This window comes from Colletes latitarsis, chromosome 10 (assembly GCF_051014445.1).
Source record: "Colletes latitarsis isolate SP2378_abdomen chromosome 10, iyColLati1, whole genome shotgun sequence".
Lineage (NCBI taxonomy): Eukaryota > Metazoa > Arthropoda > Insecta > Hymenoptera > Colletidae > Colletes > Colletes latitarsis.
In genome coordinates, this window is record NC_135143.1 from 24,705,302 (window position 1) to 24,725,853 (window position 20,552).

The 20,552-nt window shown below is 37.3% G+C and overlaps 2 protein-coding genes across 2 annotated transcripts; one reads left to right on the forward strand and one right to left on the reverse strand.

The window, feature by feature from the left end:
* The first annotated feature begins 1,740 nt into the window (after nt 1–1,740).
* Nucleotides 1,741–5,791, forward strand: LOC143346812 (G-protein coupled receptor dmsr-1). The gene is made up of 4 exons (XM_076775303.1): nt 1,741–2,793; nt 3,329–3,569; nt 4,221–4,622; nt 5,586–5,791. Exons 1-4 carry the CDS (start codon nt 2,470–2,472, stop codon nt 5,789–5,791), a joined length of 1,173 nt encoding a protein of 390 aa, XP_076631418.1. The 5' UTR covers nt 1,741–2,469.
* LOC143346810 (adenosine deaminase) lies at nt 5,584–9,564 on the reverse strand. The gene is made up of 4 exons (XM_076775301.1): nt 9,220–9,564; nt 8,018–8,609; nt 7,331–7,651; nt 5,584–6,991 (listed from the first exon to the last, which is right to left on the reverse strand). The coding sequence occupies exons 1-4, from the start codon at nt 9,425–9,427 to the stop codon at nt 6,604–6,606; spliced, it is 1,509 nt and encodes a 502-aa protein (XP_076631416.1). The 5' UTR covers nt 9,428–9,564; the 3' UTR covers nt 5,584–6,603.
* Nucleotides 9,565–20,552: the final 10,988 nt, after the last annotated feature.

Consider the following 20,552-nt stretch of genomic DNA (forward strand, 5'->3'; position numbering starts at 1 on the left):
CTTGTTGATTATAAATTCAGCGTACACAGGCGTCACTATAGGCCGAGGTAATGATGTATTCCAGAACTGGCGAACTGGCTCTTTCCACTTTTCTGTTCCGATCAGGATCTCTTTGTGCCCACTATGCAGAGCCGAGAGGCAGGTTCGCGAAGGAACTAACTACTGTGGAACTTGCTGCTAATGATGATGAGAAAACCGGATGTTTACTGGTGGGAGAACCCGTCGTCTTGGTGGGAGAATTGGCTACCTGGTAGTGAGATACCTGTGATTCCTGGTGAAGAAATCATCCCTAACCGTAATCCATAGACGACATTGACCTGCAATATCTATTTTCCTACATCGCAAAGCTATTCATTTCGTGAAAGAATAATAGGTAAGTTGCCAAATCACAATTTTTTTTTTCTAATGAAACGACTAATGTTTTAGATTATAATAGTCAATAGTTTAAATTGAAAAAGTAATTTACCGTATTTCACAATTTCCCTTACTGTTCGGTCTGTATTTTTACCTTCGCGACAAGAAAGCAGCATCGACGAAAATGAATTTTATTATCTTCCATTTTCTGCATGCACTCAGACGAGTAAAAACCGTCTGCACTCGAAACTTTTGTACTAATTAGAGCTTGAGAAACCGTTTTAACGAAATACGTATGGACGCTGCAATGCTCTACGTACGTCTAAACCTCAGAATATATTAATTCTGTCGTCTATTGGAAAACGCTACGAACTTTCTGAATAACCCAATATGCTTTCACCTTTATACCGCGTGTACTTATGTATAGTACGTAATAATTATCATTAAACGCAAAATTTTTGGGTAGAAAATTGGTCTTTTACAGAAAGATTAAATGCACAATTTAGTTGTTAATGTAACTTTCCATGTCTAGGCTCTGTAATTTTATTGTTCCGTTTTATTTCGAAGAATATAAAACTGTTAGTGAAAGTAGTGCAACGAAACAATATTTCGGTATAGTAGATACGAAACGTATAAGAAATATGTATTTCCCAGAGCACTCATTTCATGCACATCATACTGTATCGCCTGGATTCTTCTCTCTTTCAGAATCGCTAGTTTCTTCTTTCTGTGGAATACTGCGCGATTCCCTCTAATCATACAGCCAGGTCGTCCTTTCTTTCTTTGATTTAGCAGAAATGGCTTACCTTCTTCAATGTTCATAATTTTAAAGGTATCAGGCGTCCACGATATCAAAGAAATCATACAATTCTCGGAGAAAATCGTGCCCCCGTTTTTCTTAGAATCGATTTCGACGTTTAGAAGATTTTTGCAACGATTTCCGTTTGTTATGCATACATTCTAGCCCCACGTTTATGAAAATAAATACCAGAAATTGTAAAATAAAGCGAATTTGATACCCCTGCTTCAAAAAGTGCAAATGGAGCATCAGCGTGGGAATTATTTGGTAAACAAAAGAAAAATTAGAAAGGAGAGAAACTATCGCGGAAAAGAAGGAAACGACTTGCGCCTGCGTTAAAATTTCGGGGGCGTCTGCGACGCCGACAGCGTCTCGTAACATTAGCTCGACCTACGTCGCGACGCTCGGACGTTAACGTGCTAAAGCGTCGTTATTTTATTCGATCGTACGCCTGTTGCATCTCGCGTTGTGACTTTCACCGAGTTCGAGCAATTTTAATTGCTTAAATAAGAATAAATAAAGTTAAATTTAATATTCCGAGTTACTTCAAAATAATAACATGTTACAAAAAGGATCTTTACAGAGTTTCACCTAAACGAAACTTATAAATTGTATTTAAAATAAAATGTAATAATATTACATAAACGTAAAACGTTGCGAATTCTTAGTTAAATCGAAACTACATGAGAAGGCAGTGTTATTCGATCATCGCGCGAAAATTGAAGGAAAATTGTTCCGTTGGGATCAAGAAACTTTCAGAAACTGTACTTTACTCTAATACAAAATGTATCTCCCAGCTCGAAAGGCTGTTTACTTTCCGATAAGCTTTAAAGAACAAAACATCGCGTTTTAGGGAAGTTAGTTTCAAGAGTCGAAGTAATTCATGCACGAAGATTGAAGATAAGTGCGCGAACAGTTTTCCAAGGATAAACGACAGTCGATAAAAAAATGTTGGTGGATAATTTATGATTGTTTAACCTTCGGAAGAAAATTGCGTTAAAATATGAAAGACACGAAGAATAATAAATGAGGCTAAACACATTCTGCAAAACCGAGATACGAGAACTTTTATCGAAGATAGGTTCTCTCCTAAAAAACTGATTATTATTCAAACGAATTCTAAGGACACGGTTTAAATGTTTTCATAGTCAAGAGAAAAATCGTCGATCGAAAAATTTTCCTTCAAGAATCGAGGATACATCGAATGTCGAACTATCGAACACCCAATTCGGACGATTAACATTTTGAAAATTGTTCGGTCGACAGACAAAGTACGTTAATAAAAATCAAAAGGAGAAGTGCATTTAAAAAGAGTCATGGATGTTAATGTATCTTCGAACTATTATGTTTGCGATTTATCATCTTTCCATTCGAATTATTTTCAATTACATGGGTGGATCTCCTTTTTCGTTTGTATTTTTGGTTCGGTTGCAAACGTTCTGAATATTCTCGTCCTAACGCGACGAGAAATGCGATCACCGACGAATTTAATTTTAACGGGATTGGCCCTGGCTGATTTACTTGTAATGATCGATTACATCCCTTATTCCTTTCATCTTTACTTGTACCGTCGATCAAGACAAGATACCTTCACTTATGGATGGGCACTTTTCGTGCTATTTCATTCGCACTTCGCACAGGTAACAGGCGATCTTTACTTATCTCAGAAATAAAATTATTAAAATTCGAGGGTAAGGAAGAAGGAGAAGGTGAAGCATTTGTATCCACCGTGATCAAAACGAAGAAAATGAATTGCAATAATTAGGATTTCTTTCATTTAGTGTATCATTAAAGAATCGTTGCGGTACCGGTTTGCAAACTGATTTTGTTATTCGCGGATCATTGCATTCTGCCTTGATCGTTGTATCCTTATTTTGTTTGACAAGGGTTGACCTACATGTTTGGAAACCAATCAATTTGATGCAACGGATCGGTCGTCTTCTTTAATTAAAGACAAACTTCGTTCAAACGAAACGTGAATTTAGTTTCCGATTCTATAAACGCGTATATACGATAAAGCTCGTAAAATTCTGCAACACGTCGGTGTAATTTGAAAGCAATCAAGAAGGGTTTTTTTAAATTAGAGAACAGAGAAATAAACTTTAATCTTTAACCAAGTCCTAGCAGCATAAAGAGGTAGAAGTAAATTCATAGGATTGAACTTAATTTTCACAGGTATGTCACACGATTTCGATCTGTTTAACGTTAATACTGGCTGTGTGGAGATACGTAGCGGTAGCGAGACCGCAGAAGAACAGAGAGTGGTGCAGTTACAGAAGAACTATTTTTGCGATTCTGATTGCGTACATTTTCTGTCCTGTGCTTTGTGTACCGTTGTACATTACGACGGAAGTAAGAGCGCACGTGGAGATCCTAGATTCCCATGGGATGAGCATTCGAAACGAAACTCTGCTCGGTGAGAATTCTTTATATTATTTAGTACAATTGAATTAATGCTTTTACAAGTGGTTTAGTCTTAAACTAAGACTGATGTTTTTACGAGTATTGTTCCCGACACTTAAAAAGAATTTAATAAATGCACCATCGATCGCTCTTACCGCTAAACAATTGTGCATACAGTCTCAAGTATATAATTTTGTTGTTTAAACCTAATCAGTGATATTAGTAGCATGTAGGGTTTCCCCTTTTATCGCAAAACCCACTGCTACGAGCACTTTCAGCCTTCTTTGCTGTGTCAGACATCGATCGGTTTGCTCATGGTCTCTAGTGTTTACAAATGTTTTAATTCCTTGACCAATATTTGTAGTATAATTAAAATCGAATTAAATCCTTCGTTACACATACAAATTCGCAGGCACGGAATTAGCGCCTGCAGCTAGCTATTTTTCCACAACGTTGACATCTCAGAAGACAAAGTCGAAATCGATGAATCTAAGCTTACTTCACTCTTGCATGCTAATCATCTGTTTTGATAAATCCTATCTCCTCGAAACGTCATCGATTGCTTTAATAATCGATAAATTGATAATTTACAATTCGTAACCAAATGTGTTATGTTCATAATTTTTATGAATCTATCGAATCATAATTTGTTTCGTGTTTTTAGATTCGTCGTTAGGTAACACAATAAACACGACACTCTACTTCGTTCGATTGACGGAAACTGTGGAAAATCACGACATATTGAAGGAATTAAATTTTTGGATCTACAGCATCGTGATAAAACTTTTTCCCTGTCTCGTATTGACTGTCGTCAGTTTGAAACTCGTTCAAGTTCTATTAGAAGCGAAACGAAGACGACGAAAGTTAACAAATATTCAAGAAAAAGATTTGGAGAGAAATAAAAGCTCGAGAAGAGTGGACAGAGAGAAGCAAACTGACAGAACTACCATGATGTTGCTCGTAGTTTTGCTTCTTTTTCTATTGACAGAATTGCCACAGGGAATACTGGGACTTCTAAGTGTACTGCTAGGACCAGGTTTTTTTTGGACTTGTTACCTCATGTTGGGTCAGTATGGCACAACTATCAAATTCTCACCTAACTTTTTACGTAATTTTTAGTCGGAAGTTCGATCAAACGAAAACAAGAAATAACATATAAAATTGGAAATAATTGAAATATTTGCTTATGGTTTTCTGAATTATTTTTTTCTTTTTTAAATTTCATTGTACTTGCATAAAAACAGATCGACGTGGATTTAAAAAAAGCAAATAATATTTGCTTCATTTAGATATGGACCATTGAAATCATTGTGATTGTTACTAATGTAAATAATTACCCTAATGTGCGGTTAAATAAGCAACGAATAGTTATATCGATATCTTGTTACGAGCAATATTTTTCAATCGATTATGCGATCGTAAACAAATTTCTACTGTTTAGACTTACTGGTTGATTTAAAATAAATTTTCGTAACAGGAAAATTCTGTATTGTCTAAAGTTATAAAATTTTTGACGTGGGAATTGATTTTCCGCTTTTATGAAGAGAGTTACCGTTACTTTGATACAACAGCTATTATAAATTATTGGATCACGGCTAAAAGTACGTTGCACTGATAAAAGGACGAAAGTTAAAAGTTAAAAGTAGAGTAGAACGTCCATTATCGGAACGATAATTACTCAAAAATGTTGATTTTATAACAGCCTACTGTCAGAAGAGACGAGGTAAGTTCTTCTGATCTATCCTGATAGTGTTCGAATTTTAGAAAAATTTAGTTTTCTTCGAACATATGCGGTAGTGTTCAAGTGTTGCATCTTTTCATTTTTTCCCCCTACTTATCGATTATCGGAAATATTTCGTTTCTTTATTGCTTCCGATAATCGTCGTTCTACTTGGCAAATAAATTCGAACTTGAGAATACTGTCGGATCTATTGACAGAAGAAGATAGTTGTAAAGAAAATCAATTTACTGGTGTTATATTAGAGCAAGAAATCTGAGCAAATGGTAATAATCGTTTATTAATTTTCAGGTGATGTTATCGATATGTTGACCCTTGTAAATTCTGCTATAAATTTCATTCTTTATTGCACAATGAGCAGACAGTTCAGAAAAACGTTCAACGAACTTTTTTGCAGCAGTTGGAAAATTCCGAGGAACACTGGTAAACAAATTTTTATAGAACACCATGGAAATACGGGTACAAATAATACGGTGACACAAGTGACACAGGTGTAGCTAAAAAGGAAATGGTGAATTGTTCTTTCTGTGATGAATTTAAATTTAAATAATATACTTTAGTAATAATGGTTTTTTTTTTTAAATCAAGCACCTGTCGTGATACCATATGTAAGCGTTAATTTCCTTCCTTTCCTTCTATGATACTAAATTGTGCAGCGAGGGAAGTGATATTACACTTTGTTTTGTTTTTTGATTATTTTATAAATACATAATGCCATTTATTTACATTAAAGGTAAATATAAACAACTTAATGTATACCAGGAAAATGCATAACTATGTATTTTAAATCGCGGTTACACGACTATCAGATATCTGCCCATAATCTGGACAAATTTTTTAGTGTACCATCAAAAGTAGAAATTGATGCATATTACAGTCGTAAAGTCGTCAATTGTTTCGTAGAATGGACACAATAATTTGTTTTATATTAGATTTATATATGTATACTAAAGCATTTAGCGTAGTTTCATTCACTTTTTCCAAGACCATAGAAATAGACAACCACGCCCAGATTTCAATCTCTTGCTAGCAGGAAAACAACCTTGTATCTATAAACGCTTTCAAGAATCGAATGAAATCAAACATGTAACCGGTTTAAATAATTGATTCATCGCTGATTTTCATTATGCGATGTTTAATGCTTCAGATGAATGTCACATGAATCGTTGAAGATAATTTAAAATAATTACAAGTCTTTAATGACTCGTAGAAGAAAATATTTTTTTTACTTATTTGCGCATAAATTTTTCACTCTACACTGCCCTTGGATGTGAATATATTATACTAATCAGTCTCCTGGTCTGTGATCCTAATGTCCATTACGGGCTACATTTTCCACGAAGATGTCCCATTTCTTCTCCCAAAGAGTCATCGCCATATTCTTCTCGGTATTATTCATGCTACTGTAAATGAGGGAATTCATGGCTAATTGCTTGAGTCCTTTCAGATCGGAATGATCCGACATGAGCGCCATAAATGTTTCGTAAAAGTCGTAACTGAGGGCCCTTGCGTTCCAAAATCCAGGATCGTCGTTCGAAACTACAACTGGGTATCCCTCGGCGAACAATCGTCTTGCAGCATGATTTCTCAAATCATCGACGAGTTTCAACACCTGATTGGAGATCGGATTTACCTCTATGGCGATGTCCATTCGCTTTACCATTTCCATGAGGAACGGATGATAGATCAACGCGTATCTGTGGGAAGATATTTAGAAAATCGAAAGATGCAATGCTTACTAGACGACGACCTGCGTCGATATTGATTACAAATCATCCCCGAAGAATCTTAACTAATAATCGATCATGAATATTCGAACAAATCAGAGATAAAATATTCTGAACTCTTACTATTCGCCTACGTTTTATCGAAGCGTTACTGTAACGTTATTTCAGGCAGAAAATTTTTTTATCGTTGTTTTATGCCTTATAAATAAACATATCTTGCTTATTTGTGTGAAAATTATTGTTTTCTCGTCAATTCCACGCACGTTTTAGAGTTAGTTAGGATTAAATCAACAATATGTTTCGTTTTACCCGTGGCCAATGCGTCGTGTGTTCAACAAAATTGCATCGACTAGGTTCTCGTCCGTCGAACTGCCGTACCAATTCGTCTCTCCCGCGTGAAAGAAAAACTTTGTATTTGACTCAACTTCCATCAATATGTCCGCAAAATATTTCAGAGTCTTCCCTTTGTCCTCCTGGCCGACTAGATCGAATCCGGCTATAAATTTCGGATACGATTGTTGCAATTCCTTCAGTGTCTTCACGTAATCTTTCATCCGTTGGTTATCGACAGATCGTTGAGGTGCGTAGATCAGTTTAACCCCGACGAAGTCTGGATGATCTTTCTTGAACCTGCACATAGTAGGTACACAATGGCTGTTCGATAAATTCATGCTACAGCTAATCAGATTTCTTTCTCCTATAGACGTAAGAATTTCGTCACAATTTGTATCCAAGTATTACGTTTGTATTTCTTTTAATTACCAATTGATTGTCGGTAAATTTTTTTGTATCTTATCGTACTGATAAGCTACTGTCTAATTGAAAAATAATATTATTCTTACGACTTAGCGATAACGTCCTTAGAATGTTTTTTATCGTACAAATTACGAGAGACTAAATTACTTGTTGATAAAGTTTGCGTTTATAACTGTTGACTTTGATTATATTTATTTTATTTATTTTATAGAGAGAAACTACAGAACAGGAAATACTAACCTTTCGGTGAGGTTCTCGTAGACACCAACTAGATCTCGCGGTTTGTACACGGTGTCGTTGAAATCGTACAACTTTGGCAAAGTGGTTCTCAGCTCCAGGTACATCACGTTATCCTGGTACAATTCCTCGAGAGCCTTGAGAAAATGGTCCTCCCAGACGGGCCTGTAAGTCACCAGCGGTTGCACGAATTCGAAAATGGAATTGAACTTGCTCCATGCCTTGTCGGTGTCCGAGTAAGTGTCGTTGCAGGTTTTGCAAATCATCGTTAATTTTTCTTTGATTTTTTTATTCACGTGTGACGCACGCGACGGATCCTCGCGCACCGTCTTTAGTAGCTCCCAGTCGCAGTCTTTGTCCGGTTCCCGGAAAAAGTGCAACCGTATGTTGTCTTTTTTGTCGCAAATGTACAGATTATCGAAGAAGGTGACGTTGTGGTACATGTAGTCGAAGCTGACCATCGCGGTGTCGTGTGCGTGGAGCACCGCGCCCTTTGGCATACGACGAAGGAATTGGAACACTTTCGAACGGTCGATGTCGTTCTTTGCTGACATGAAGTTTCGGCCGGGTGTGAATTGTGACGGGTTCTTGAAGGCTACGAAAATTAACGAGAAACTACGGATCAGAAAAAGAAGTGACAACCCCGTGAACGAAGTTTCAATTCTTTCAAACGATTCCTTTATCGGTTGACAATTGTTACCTGATCGAGATCTTTTTCGAATAAACTTGAACTGTACGCTGCAAAGTACATTACGTTAATCCCTTATATCCCTAAAATGATCGACTACACCTAACACTGTACACACAGGGACTTGCAATCCGTCATTTTGCGAGAGTAGACTGATTAGGGGCTTCCCTTGTAAGGGATTCCATGCATGATTTCTAGACACTCGAATGTCATTACCAAAGAAGTCGCTTGAAACAATGAAACGCGAGAGGAAACTTTGTTCCAATCGGCCGAGCAAAGTCTTGAACGACGTTGAACAAAAAGAACTCTTTGTTTAACGACGAGATATCGTCGATCAATATGCGTTATCTCTGATACACTGTTTAATTTTAATTGTCTTCGTTGAATCTAACGACTTGTGAAGTCACGACTGCGTAATAAACACGTGGATCAAACCGGTTTCGCGTTTAAGAGTCATTTGATTTTATTGCATTGATCGATTGGTCGAAAGATTACCAAATATTTGCGAAAAACGAACCAGCGTCCAGTTCTTTCCTCTTCGCGTTCATCAGGATCTTGTTGGCTTCTACTTCAACGTTGTTCAAGGATAGATTAGCGCCTATCGACATCCGTTGTTCGTATTCCAGTATTTGCCTTCGAAGCGTCGAGTAATTTATTCGCGGCATCGCAACATTTACGGTCACCTGGCCGAGTATTACCAAAAATGTAAATATGACTTCCTTCATGGTCGGTGATTTGCAACACGCTGCTCGATGTTATCGTTTTTTTCACGTCGGGGCTAAGTCGCGATGTGATTTACGAGTCCAATCGCGATCCGATCGTTTCGATAGTTCGCGCTGTACTGGCCTGAAAGTTTCTGCCAAGCAATTACTTAACAAGTACAATAAAAGTCCCGCGGCAGTGACTTGAACGCGGATAAACCAGCGGTCAAGGATGACACAGGTTGATTAAACTATCGTAATATTGGGTTGAGGTATAAGTAATTGTCGTTTTTCCGCACTAACTTTATTTCTTTATTAAAAGAGTTACACAACACCTCAGTTTAAAACGTATTTTGCATTATTACAAGCTTTTTCTATTTGTTTGATAGCTTATCAATTGCTGACACAAAAAACCGTTTCACTAGTACCAGATTAGAACTCCCATAACATTATGTAACGAATGTGCTGCTTCCACTTCTAAAACACGGTAAGCACGACAGCGAAAACGAACTACAGGTCATTTGGAATTCTCAAAACAGTTTATGATCCACTACCTGTACCGACAATTACCTACGACTCAATCCAATAACAACATAGACGGACGATAAGGATCGACATCGAACCGAATCCGAGCACGATCTGCTTTCTTTCTGAGTTCCATTGACCTGAGATTTTGTGGTACAATCGAGTCTTTCTTAAATAATTAAGGGTATTTTTAATCGATTTTTGAAATGTTAAATAAGAAGTGGTTACAATAACTATTCTATTTAGAAATTATAGTTCTAAACGTGCATTGGGCACGTACGTGTATATATTCGTTTATTATATCAAGAAACAATTCTAAATTCGCAGCCATTAGCTCGGTGTCACCCACGAAGAATAACTTTTCTATCGTGGGTGACACCGATTACCAGGTCTCACCACGAGGAGGTTGCTGCGAGTGGAGACCCGAAGGGAGATAGATGGAATCAAAGTTCCATCGATCTCCCTTTTACATTCTTACAAGCTAGATTACTAAACTAGAGAGATAGAAGGAAGCAATGTTCCTTCGATCTTCTAGTTTAGTTGTACCAAGTAATTATTTTATTAAAAAAGGAGTGAAGCTAAATTATGGGATACGCGACGCGACGCGATGCTGAACCGTGCAGCAGATCTTCGGATCGAATCGACACTGCCCTTGGTAGATTGATTTCTATTTCTAGAAATCGATCTATCATTGGCAGGCGACTAGATCTTTCGGACAAACTGGACGGTCGATCACATGTTTCGTTCAACGAAACAGTGGTGACCGAAGCAAGAAACGAGATAACGAGTCGAGGGAAGCTACTTGTTAAATAATTACTTGGCAACATTGGGAGACGCATACAATAGGGACTTAAAATTAACGTCGAAGCTCAAGTCTAGTCAAGTTGAAGCTAAAATTCGGACGATAGAAGGAAACAAAGTTCCTTGGATGTTGTACCAAGCAATTATATGGTTAAAAAGAGGGATGAAGCTAAATCGTGGGATACGCGACGCGACGCGACGCTGAACCGTGCAGCGGATCCGAGGATCAAACCTACTGCCCTTGCTAACTCGATCTCAACAAGAAAACAGAGAACTGCAACTCCGAATCGAGGTCTCCATTTCTCCAACGCAACCCGCCGGGAGCCCGAAGGACCCGACTTAGGCTGTCTGACAAAGAGAGAGTACCTGAGACAGAGTCGACTTCCGCTGGAAGGTATGCGTTTCCGCAGAATACGGAAACTCCACACCTTCCAGCGAAGTGCCGTTTTCCCTCAATCAAGCTTACCAAGGGAAGGCGATTAGATCTTTCGGACCAGATACACGGCCGATCACGTGTTTCAATCGATGAAACAGTGGTGATCGAAGCTAGGAACGAGGGAACGAGAAAACGAGAAGCTACTTATTGAATAATTGCTTGGTAGAACGCAGAAATATGTAAAATAAAGAAATCTTCGACGTTAATTTTAAGATTCGCGATGAAGCTTAAATCTAACCGACTTAGAATTAAATGTCCCTCGGCGGATGTGGCGTACTCCCTCGATGTCCCTGCGAATAATCTGAAACTAAAATTGATGCCCATATTAGTGACATACGAAAAGAAATTTAATAAACACCATGCAAATTAGACGAAGCGATGGAATAATTAGTCGTGCTGATGTACCTAAAAGTGAGAATCTATAAGATTCTCGATGCTAGACATACCTAAGGAAATGTACAAAATTTACACATGTTAGGAACAAAGTATTCTACCTATACTTGCGTAACGAGAGTATAAAGTCGAAGTAAAATAGCGAATGATTACAAAAATTGTCCGAAGAACCATACAAACTTCAAAGACGAACAGAAACTAAGATTGAAAATCCAACGCAGAATTGAAAATCCAACGGTGAAATCAAAGAATGAAAATACCCAAGAATCAAACAAAATATCTTAGCGAAATAGAATAAGAATAAAAATCTTATTCTAATTAGAGACATCGAAATTCATGAAATAATATACAAACAAAATACATAAAATAATATGGAAACAAAAATGGTACATGATCCAACACAATTATGTCAATTCAAAAAATAAGTCAGAAGTAGAAATAGAGGAGGAAAACATAATAACCAGATAAAACCCGGCAGTAAAACAACATCGAATTATGACCAAACAAATGAAATAAACCGGTCAATTTTGTGATAATAATATAAACATGTAAAGTGGGCTTACTACTTGTTGAGCATTAGTTACCATTACCAAGGAAGCAGCACCAGAGGTCCAGCTGTAACATAAGAAACGATTCGTATTTTAGCAAAAGCGTTAGACAGTTCCATAACGTTGAATTGGTATCAAACGACAAAATAGAAGTGGGGAGAGCAATTTTAAATAGTTCTTACCAGTGGTCATCACGGTCCGGCACTGGTCAGTAGTGGTCAGTAGTGGTCAGTCGTCGGATCTCCACTGGTCAGCACTGGTCAGTAGTGGTCAGTTCTGGTCAGTTCTGGTCAGTCCTGGTCACTCCTGGTCCCCCCAGTGGTCACCGCTTCACGAATGGCCTGACTTCGGCCCGCGAGACCCGATCCCCCTGGATGCTCCAGGGGAACTGAAGAATGTTTGTCCAGCGGTAGTCTTCGAGTGGGGAAGTCGAAGAGTGGGGAGACAGTGTCACCGTGAAGAGTTAAGAACCGCTTGGTCTAGAGAACACTATTTCGATTGGTCCCACCTCTTGACCATTTCTGGATCTTCACTGGACCGCTGACCTTGATGTCAACCTCACTGTTGACCACCAGTGACCATAAGTTAGCGACCCATTAAAACCATTACGAAGATTAAAGCCTTCTTACGAGGATCCCCTTACAATTTGATGCATGATCTTTTTAACATTTTGTTCCACTTTGGAAGAGTGTATCTCATGTTATAAGACACTCGTGGTACAGCGATAGCGTTCATCCCCCTAACGATAGGTCTATTCTTTACCTTGTTTATGTGTAATAGGTATACATGGGTTGGAAAATAAAAATGCCTGGGCTGTTGAGACTCAAAATCGTATGCAGGTTGACACAAATCGGATTTCAGCTATTTCGAAAGCAAGAAAGAAAGACTCACATTCGCCTTCTTTTTTGAATTCTCGAAGCTGTCCAAAGCACCTAAGCTCAGGTACCTAAGCTTGAAATTTTTAAATAATCTTAATCGATTGATTACTCTAATGAAATTAATCGATTAATGCCCAATTATGGACCGTACGTAAGACAGCTTTCATTCCGTTAAAAAATAATAAAATTTCTATAATTTCATTTTCTGTCTCACTTCCTCTTGTGTTCATTTCTAAATCTGTTGGTAACGTTGCGAGTGACACGGAAATTTACTGACGTTACCGACGTCGATGATCAGGTTAAATACGTTTCTTAGAGTCATTATTCTTAAACATAGAGTGCGCCGTAAAACAGCTGATGTTTTACTTGGTTAGTATTTCTGTTCGTTAGAACATGAACTTTTATTGAATCGGTTGTGTAAACCATACCTAATTCGTGATTGATAATAAAAAGTATATTTATTTCAAAACGTGTAAAGTAGGTACGGTGAGTGTTACGAGATGAGAAGTGTCGACAGATCCGTACTTAGTCCAACTTTGCAACCGATTATCAATATCGATAAAATTTGTTCGTTTTGTTAGAAGAAGAGCAAGAACATTCTTTGATCGATAATCGAACAGAAACATTCGTCGTCTCATGTATGCATTCTATGCGAGAGAAATGTAACATTGTGAATCATAATTACTCGAAGTGAATATTGCGAAGGAATTGAAGAATCTTATTATTCATCAGTGTGGTCCTAAAGTCAAGGTACAGCGAGGGTTCGTCATTCGTAATCTGAAAATTAGCGTAGCAAGACGTGCCGGCGTTTCGCGGCCGAGGTGTGCATCTCTAACCTGCAATTTCCTCATTTTTACTACTCGCGTTTACTTTCTAACGATGCTTTCGTTTAAAATTAATATTTCTACTATAAATTGACTCGGATTTGTAATAAAATTGAATCGTGTTTCGCACGTTTTCTTCAGTATCCAACCGGCGTCGATTCTTTACATTTCTCTAAACGAAATTACGTATCGTATATATATCATCTCAAGTTCAATTATTCTTTAATTACGTTTATTGTAATGCATTTGCTTTTAATTTGTGTTTTATTTTTGTTACAGTCTCGGAAATTAGAAGTCAAGGAATTTCTTCTCGAAATTGAAGCTTCGGGAAACATCCGTAGGTACCACCACCCACCACTTAATTCGCGAGCGTTGCTGGGTACAACGAGGGGCGCCATTACAGTTATAAAAATTGGCGTGACAAGACGTATCGAGACCTGTCCGGTGTTTCGCTACCAACGAGGTACGTATTTCTAACCTGTTGATATTTCATCATTATTACTATACACGTCTACTCTCTGACGGTACTTTTGTATAATATTAATACGTTTCTACTACAAATTCAGTCGGAATTGTGGCAAAAACTGTATCGGGTTTCGCGCGTTTTCTTCAGTATCCAACCGGCGTCGATTCTTTACATTTCTTTAAATGAAATTACGCATCGTATATATATTATCTCAAGTTCAATTATTCTTTAATTACATTTACTGTAATGCATTTGCTTTTAATTTCTGTTTTATTTCTGTTACAGTCTCGGAAATTCGAAGTCAAGGAATTTCTTCTCGAAATTGAAGCTTCGGGAAACATCCGTAGGTACCACCACCCACCACTTAATTCGCGAGCGTTGCTGGGTACAACGAGGGGTCGCCATTACAGTTATAAAAATTGGCGTGACAAAACGTATCGAGACCTGTCCGGTGTTTCGCTACCAATGAGGTACGTATTTCTAATCTGTTGATATTTCATCATTATTACTATACGCGTCTACTCTCTGACGGTACTTTTGTGTAATATTAATACGTTTCTACTACAAATTCAGTCGGAATTGTGGCAAAAACTGTATCGGGTTTCGCGCATTTTCTTCAATATCTAACCGGCGTCGATTCATTATATCTCCGAAACGAAATTACGTATCTTGTATATCAACGATTGTTTAATTACGATTAGATATGTTTATTGTAATGCATTTGATTTTAATTTGTATTTTATTTCTGTTGCAATCTTTGATAGGAATTCGAAATCAAGGCAAGCTACCGGCACACAATGGACGCCATTACGGTTGGAAATATTCAAATGGCGCCAACATCAAATGGTCTAATAAGGATAGGTAAAATTTAATATACAGATATTATTTACATATTTTTATGATTTTAACAAGTTATTATTCGTCGGAATTATGATATATCAGTGTTGAGAGTAAATAATAAATAAATTTTTAATTTGCTTTATAATCGATTTCAATTGACTGGCAAATTAAATGGTAATTAATTTCCGTATTTTATTGCATTTTAATGAAAAGAGCAGTATTTCCATTGAGAATTACTAAGTGAAGAAAGACAAAAAAAATAGGAAAGCATTGCTTTTTGCATCAATTTTTAATTGAAAATTATGCTTAATAGTATTAGAATAAGCATGGATTCAGTATCCAGTAATAAGTATAACTCTAAATTATATGTCTTATTGTACCGATTATCCGGGACGTCCAATTAACATTTATTCTTTTATTTCCTACTCTAAAGATACACTCCTTTAAAGTGGAATAAAATATTAAAAAGATCGTGCATTAAATTTTAAGGGAATCCTTGAAAGAAGGCTTTTTGATTTTCAATTTCGTGGTGGTTTTAATGGTTCGTAGGTTATTCGCTTCTCAACAATATTGGTAATGGTCATCGATGGTCAAGAGTGAGGCTAACATCAAGATCTAAGGTCCAGGAATGGCCAAGAGGTAGGACCAACCGAAATAGTTCTTCTGTAGACAAAACTGTCTTTGACTGTCAACTTTGTCTTTGCATCTCCCCAATCTTCCACCTTAGGAAGAGGTATATGGAGAGTCACTGCTAACATACTCTTTCAGTATCACTGGGACTTCCAAGGGGATCGGGTCTCGCGAATTTGGGAGCCTACCTCTGGCCATTAGTGAACCAGGCTGACCATTGGTGATCAGGACTGACCAGGACTGACCAGAACTGACCAGAACTGACCACTACTGACCACTACTGACCAGTGCCGGACAGTGATGGACAACGGTGAGAATTGTTTAAAATTCCTCTCTCTACTTCTATTTTATCATTTGATTCAAATTTTGCTTTAATGAACTGCCTTACTGCTCTCGCTATAATAGGAATATTTTTCTATTTTACAGCTGACCCATTGGTAACTACCCACTACTAATCTGACAACAAGTAGTAAGTCTACTTTACTTATTTATATAACTTGTTATAATGCAACGTATAATTGTGTAACGGGTCAGTGTTAGGATTGCTAGTAAGAAACAAACTTTAATTAAAGTTTCAGAATATTTATAAAACTCGGGTAATATTTTACAATTCGGCACAATCAATGTTATCGTACTTACAAATCCGATAATAAAAAGCTATAATAATAATTCGATTTCTATTTATGAATAATATTTTAACATTGAAATTTATGTTTGTTGAAAATATTTCACTTTCATTACATGATGTCTTTGTAGTTTTAGAACGATAACAGTATTTCCGTCGATGAACCAAGTAGGGAACCACGGACGTATTTATTTGTTATTTCTCGTGTCACTTATCACCTTTTCTTCCAGGAATTTTAAGGCCGAGCGCAATGCGGCCAGTAAACTCAGTGCTCGCGTCGTTTAGAGTTTCGCGTTTTTTTCGAAGCACAGCTGCTTCTTGTAGATTATCGTTCGGATTTTAGGGACACGCGAAAGTAGAGTCAGTGTTTATTGCGCACATATAAATATCTTTCAGAGCATCGGGGCTCATTTTCCTTTATGAATCGCGACTGTAGAATCATTTGTTCGCCGGTATCGATTTTCGGTCGCGTAAATTAACTAACTTTAGTCTTTAACATACTTTAGAATTTTTCTTTTGAGAATTAAATTCATTCGTCATCGGTATTAGAATCAGTGCATCACTGAAAAGGACTTTCGAGCGATTCTCCACGAGAGAAAAATGTAAGTATCGCTCAGTGTTTAATATATTGTGATTTTTATATGAAATTAAAACTCTCTATAATTTTAACAAGAAATTATAATTGTTTTCTTCTCTTTTACAGTTTCTGACCGAATCAATGACCCCTACAGGACCAGGCGGACAACTTTGTCGGTGATTGGACGTGTGGCACAGGTATTTCTGGTCGTAGTCAACGATCGGTGAGTCGCATGCGATTTTTATTCCTCCGATCCCCATGTCGTAGGACGAAAGGTCCGAAACGACATGGCTGACTGGTTGTATACGTGCTTTATTTGGCAAGTGTAGTGACCGCGGGTATGAATCATACCCGTGAGTAGTAACACATGTATATTGTTTTATCTTAGGATCTTTTGCTTAAAATTAGAATCTCCTTGCACACCGCGATTTTTAAGATGACAAATGTCATAGTAGATTCAATTATTCTTAATTTGACACTCATTTTAAAATAAATATATAATGAGTACGTATATTCTCGCTTTCCGAGATTAGAGTCGAAAGTAGAGTCATCAATGTAATATCTTTTACTTATAATTATATTCATTTTAGAATGAGTGCCAAATGTAGTTTCCGATTGTTCTTTACATTCTTTGATAATTAAATTCACTTATAAGTGATATGATTTGGATATCTTTGATACCCAAAGTCTTTCTTTACTTATTAAAATATATCATTAGATTAATGTGCAAGAAGATATTTCGCGACGGATAGATTCTATAGTCAAAGCAACATACATTATGTACTATTTTTACATTTTAAAAATATGCTTTGACGACAGAATCGCCCGAGGGTTACATATTTCTATCAATTTGCTTAGATATTTTATCTTAGATTCTCAAAGTAATTTAGTCCGTTATAGATTGTTATTTAGATTCTAATCATTTTTTCTAGTCAGGATTTTCAGGCTATCTTTCCGTGTTCATTGCCTAATCTCGCTCAAGTGCTCAGGTGCTACTTGGGTGAGTGAAGGCAATGGGCACGATGACTTACAATTAGTCTATAATCACACACATATGCGACTGACATTGGCTAGCGTATCGTGCGCGACGTAATTCTCACATGTGTGTGTTTGTGGTTAGGATGTGAAATTGCGTCGTTTGAAAATTCATTATACTTTGCAAAGAGAATTATATTTCAATTTGTACATATCTTTTCCATATTTTATAAAATATGAATGAGAATTAGCTTCTTTATATTGAACAATAGATCGAATAGTTATATATGAATTACATTAAGAATATATAATAGTATTCATACAAAAGTGTATTTTATCAAAGATTTTACTAGACGAATATAACGTAATATACAATATAGTAAGTACGCAAAGATCACTAGCCTTTGCCAGTCGATTTCAGGGTCTGGTACGTACCTTAGAGTGCGAATGTTTGCAATGTTCGGGTGTCGGAGGAACCCCGGGGCTTCCTCCCTAGTTTAGGCCGCGCCCGAACATTTTGTATGAGAACCGTGGAGTGTGTGTTTGAGAGAATGCGTTTTGGAATTTTTTAAATATAGCGTTAGGTAGGTAGGTAGTTTACTTTCTGGTGTGTGTGTTTTATACCTAAGTAGGTAGGGTCAGGGCAGGACTGTCCACATTAGTAATTCGGGTAGGCGCGTTTCTCGCGTGGCAGTCTTGCACCTGTAGTTACGATTTCGAGAGTTGAAATGTTGCTGATTCAAACGGTGTATGCTGTTTGTTTCGGCTTTATTTTCGACTCCTCGAATCGCGTGACTCTTAAAGTCGCTCTTTCGCGCTCGCGGTCGTGGCTAGGCTCCTTTCGAAACGCTCGTCCCCTCGAGATTCACCACGTACGCTCTTCCAACAATTCGTACATTGTTGGAAGACTACGTATTGCACAAAATCTCGAGCCCAGTCTTACGTAAGTTTCAGGCATCGGCAGGACCGCCGAAGAAAGAAGAGACTCTCAGGAGTCGAAGAGGCCCTGACAAATTGTCGCAAGAGTGGGCAGCAACAAATGACTCTTCATCCTCATCTTCGGATGACGATGGAGAGTCATTCTCTGTTACTACTTTTGTCACTGCACTTGCCTGTAGTTGTAATGTTTGTAGTTTTTCAGATCCAGTGTTGGGCATATCGCGGTTTGCGTTAACGTTGCGAGTCATGAACGATCGCGTTGCTAATATTTTAACTTCACGGTGATTAGATTTAGAGTTGCGATCATTTTTCGCGTTTGCTTCACAGGTTAGTGTCGCGAACAAGAATGACGGTTTGCTATTAACGTTGCGAAACATGCATGATACTCGCGTTGCTTGTCTAGAGAATTCTGCAAGTTCTATTTTGCAGTTCCATTTAGAGTTGCGTGCTATGAGAATTTTTCGCGATTTATTTCAGAGCAGAGTCGCGAATGAGAATCGATCACGGTTTGCATTAGAGTTGCGAAATATTAATCGCGTTGCAAATAGTACGAATGAATCGCCATTATATTTTAGGCGTTTTGCATTAGTGTTGCGATATTGACCAATCGCGCTTGTTTTTATTAGAGTCGCGACACGTACAAAATGCCCAACACACACATTGAAACCTGCTGCACTGGATTAGAAAAATTAGCGTTGCGCATTGTACGATACGCGATTTTATTAGTGTTGCGTAACGTGCACATATATTATAATTAACGTTAGAGTTGCGAACGATGAATAATTTTCGCGTTTTCTTTCAGAGTAGTGTCGCGAATAAGTATCGATACCGGTTTGCTATTAGCGTTGCGTAAATGGAAATTCGCGTTGTTTGTCTAGATATTATTGCAAGTAAATTGCATTAGTTTGCATTTAGAGTTGCGAACATGCAAAATCGAGAATTTTTCGCGTTTGTTTTTCCAGGGTAGAGTCGCGTGCAAAGCTAATCACGGTTTGCGGTAGCGTAGCGAAAGATTGATATTAATCGCGTTGCAAAATTTTATAATATGAACTTTCTTTGATCGCGATTGCTTTTAGAGTTGCGAACGATTGCGTTTTTCGCGATTGCTTTTCAGAGTAGGATCCAGGAATCACGAGATGTGATTCTTTACAGCCTGATACTGTGCTGCATCATTATAGTTAGCGTTGCGTATTATTTAACACGGATGCACCTAATTTTATTAGACTTACGAACAATTAAGCGCCCTCAAGTGGCTGCTCTCGGGAGACTTTTTATTTTTACAAATATTGAAGCATCCCGCGATTGTTCTTGAGAATTTTTTAATTAGTAAATTAGAGTTGCGTGTAACGGAGCGTTCTACGTGGCTGCTCTCGGGAGATTTTTCAATTTATATTTATTAAAGTAGCGTCGCGATATGAAAAATGGTCCGCTCACGGTTTGTCTAGAATTTATCACGAGTGGACGATAATATTTTTTTTTTAATCATATTTCTCATATTAGAAATTATTGGTTTATCGACGGAAATACTGTTAAAAAATATGCTCATATCTGAAATAAGATATGATTAATTTTAAATAAATTATAATTAAATTGTACAATTTTCATGGATTGTACCATTTTAGTATATTTGATGTATTTATAAACTTCTTTTATCGGGTAATGATGATGATAATAAATTTATAGCTTTTTGTT

Coding starts and splice junctions, on each gene's coding strand:
- LOC143346810 (XM_076775301.1), bottom strand. CDS start 9,427: ATGAAGGAAGTCATATTTACATTTTTGGTAATACTCGGCCAGGTGACC. Junction 8,610..9,219: donor GAGGAAAGAACTGGACGCTG/GTTCGTTTTTCG, acceptor TAATTTTCGTAG/CCTTCAAGAACCCGTCACAA. Junction 6,992..7,330: donor ACACGACGCATTGGCCACGG/GTAAAACGAAAC, acceptor ATCTTCCCACAG/ATACGCGTTGATCTATCATC.
- LOC143346812 (XM_076775303.1), top strand. CDS start 2,470: ATGGATGTTAATGTATCTTCGAACTATTATGTTTGCGATTTATCATCT. Junction 2,794..3,328: donor TTCATTCGCACTTCGCACAG/GTAACAGGCGAT, acceptor TAATTTTCACAG/GTATGTCACACGATTTCGAT. Junction 3,570..4,220: donor TCGAAACGAAACTCTGCTCG/GTGAGAATTCTT, acceptor TCGTGTTTTTAG/ATTCGTCGTTAGGTAACACA.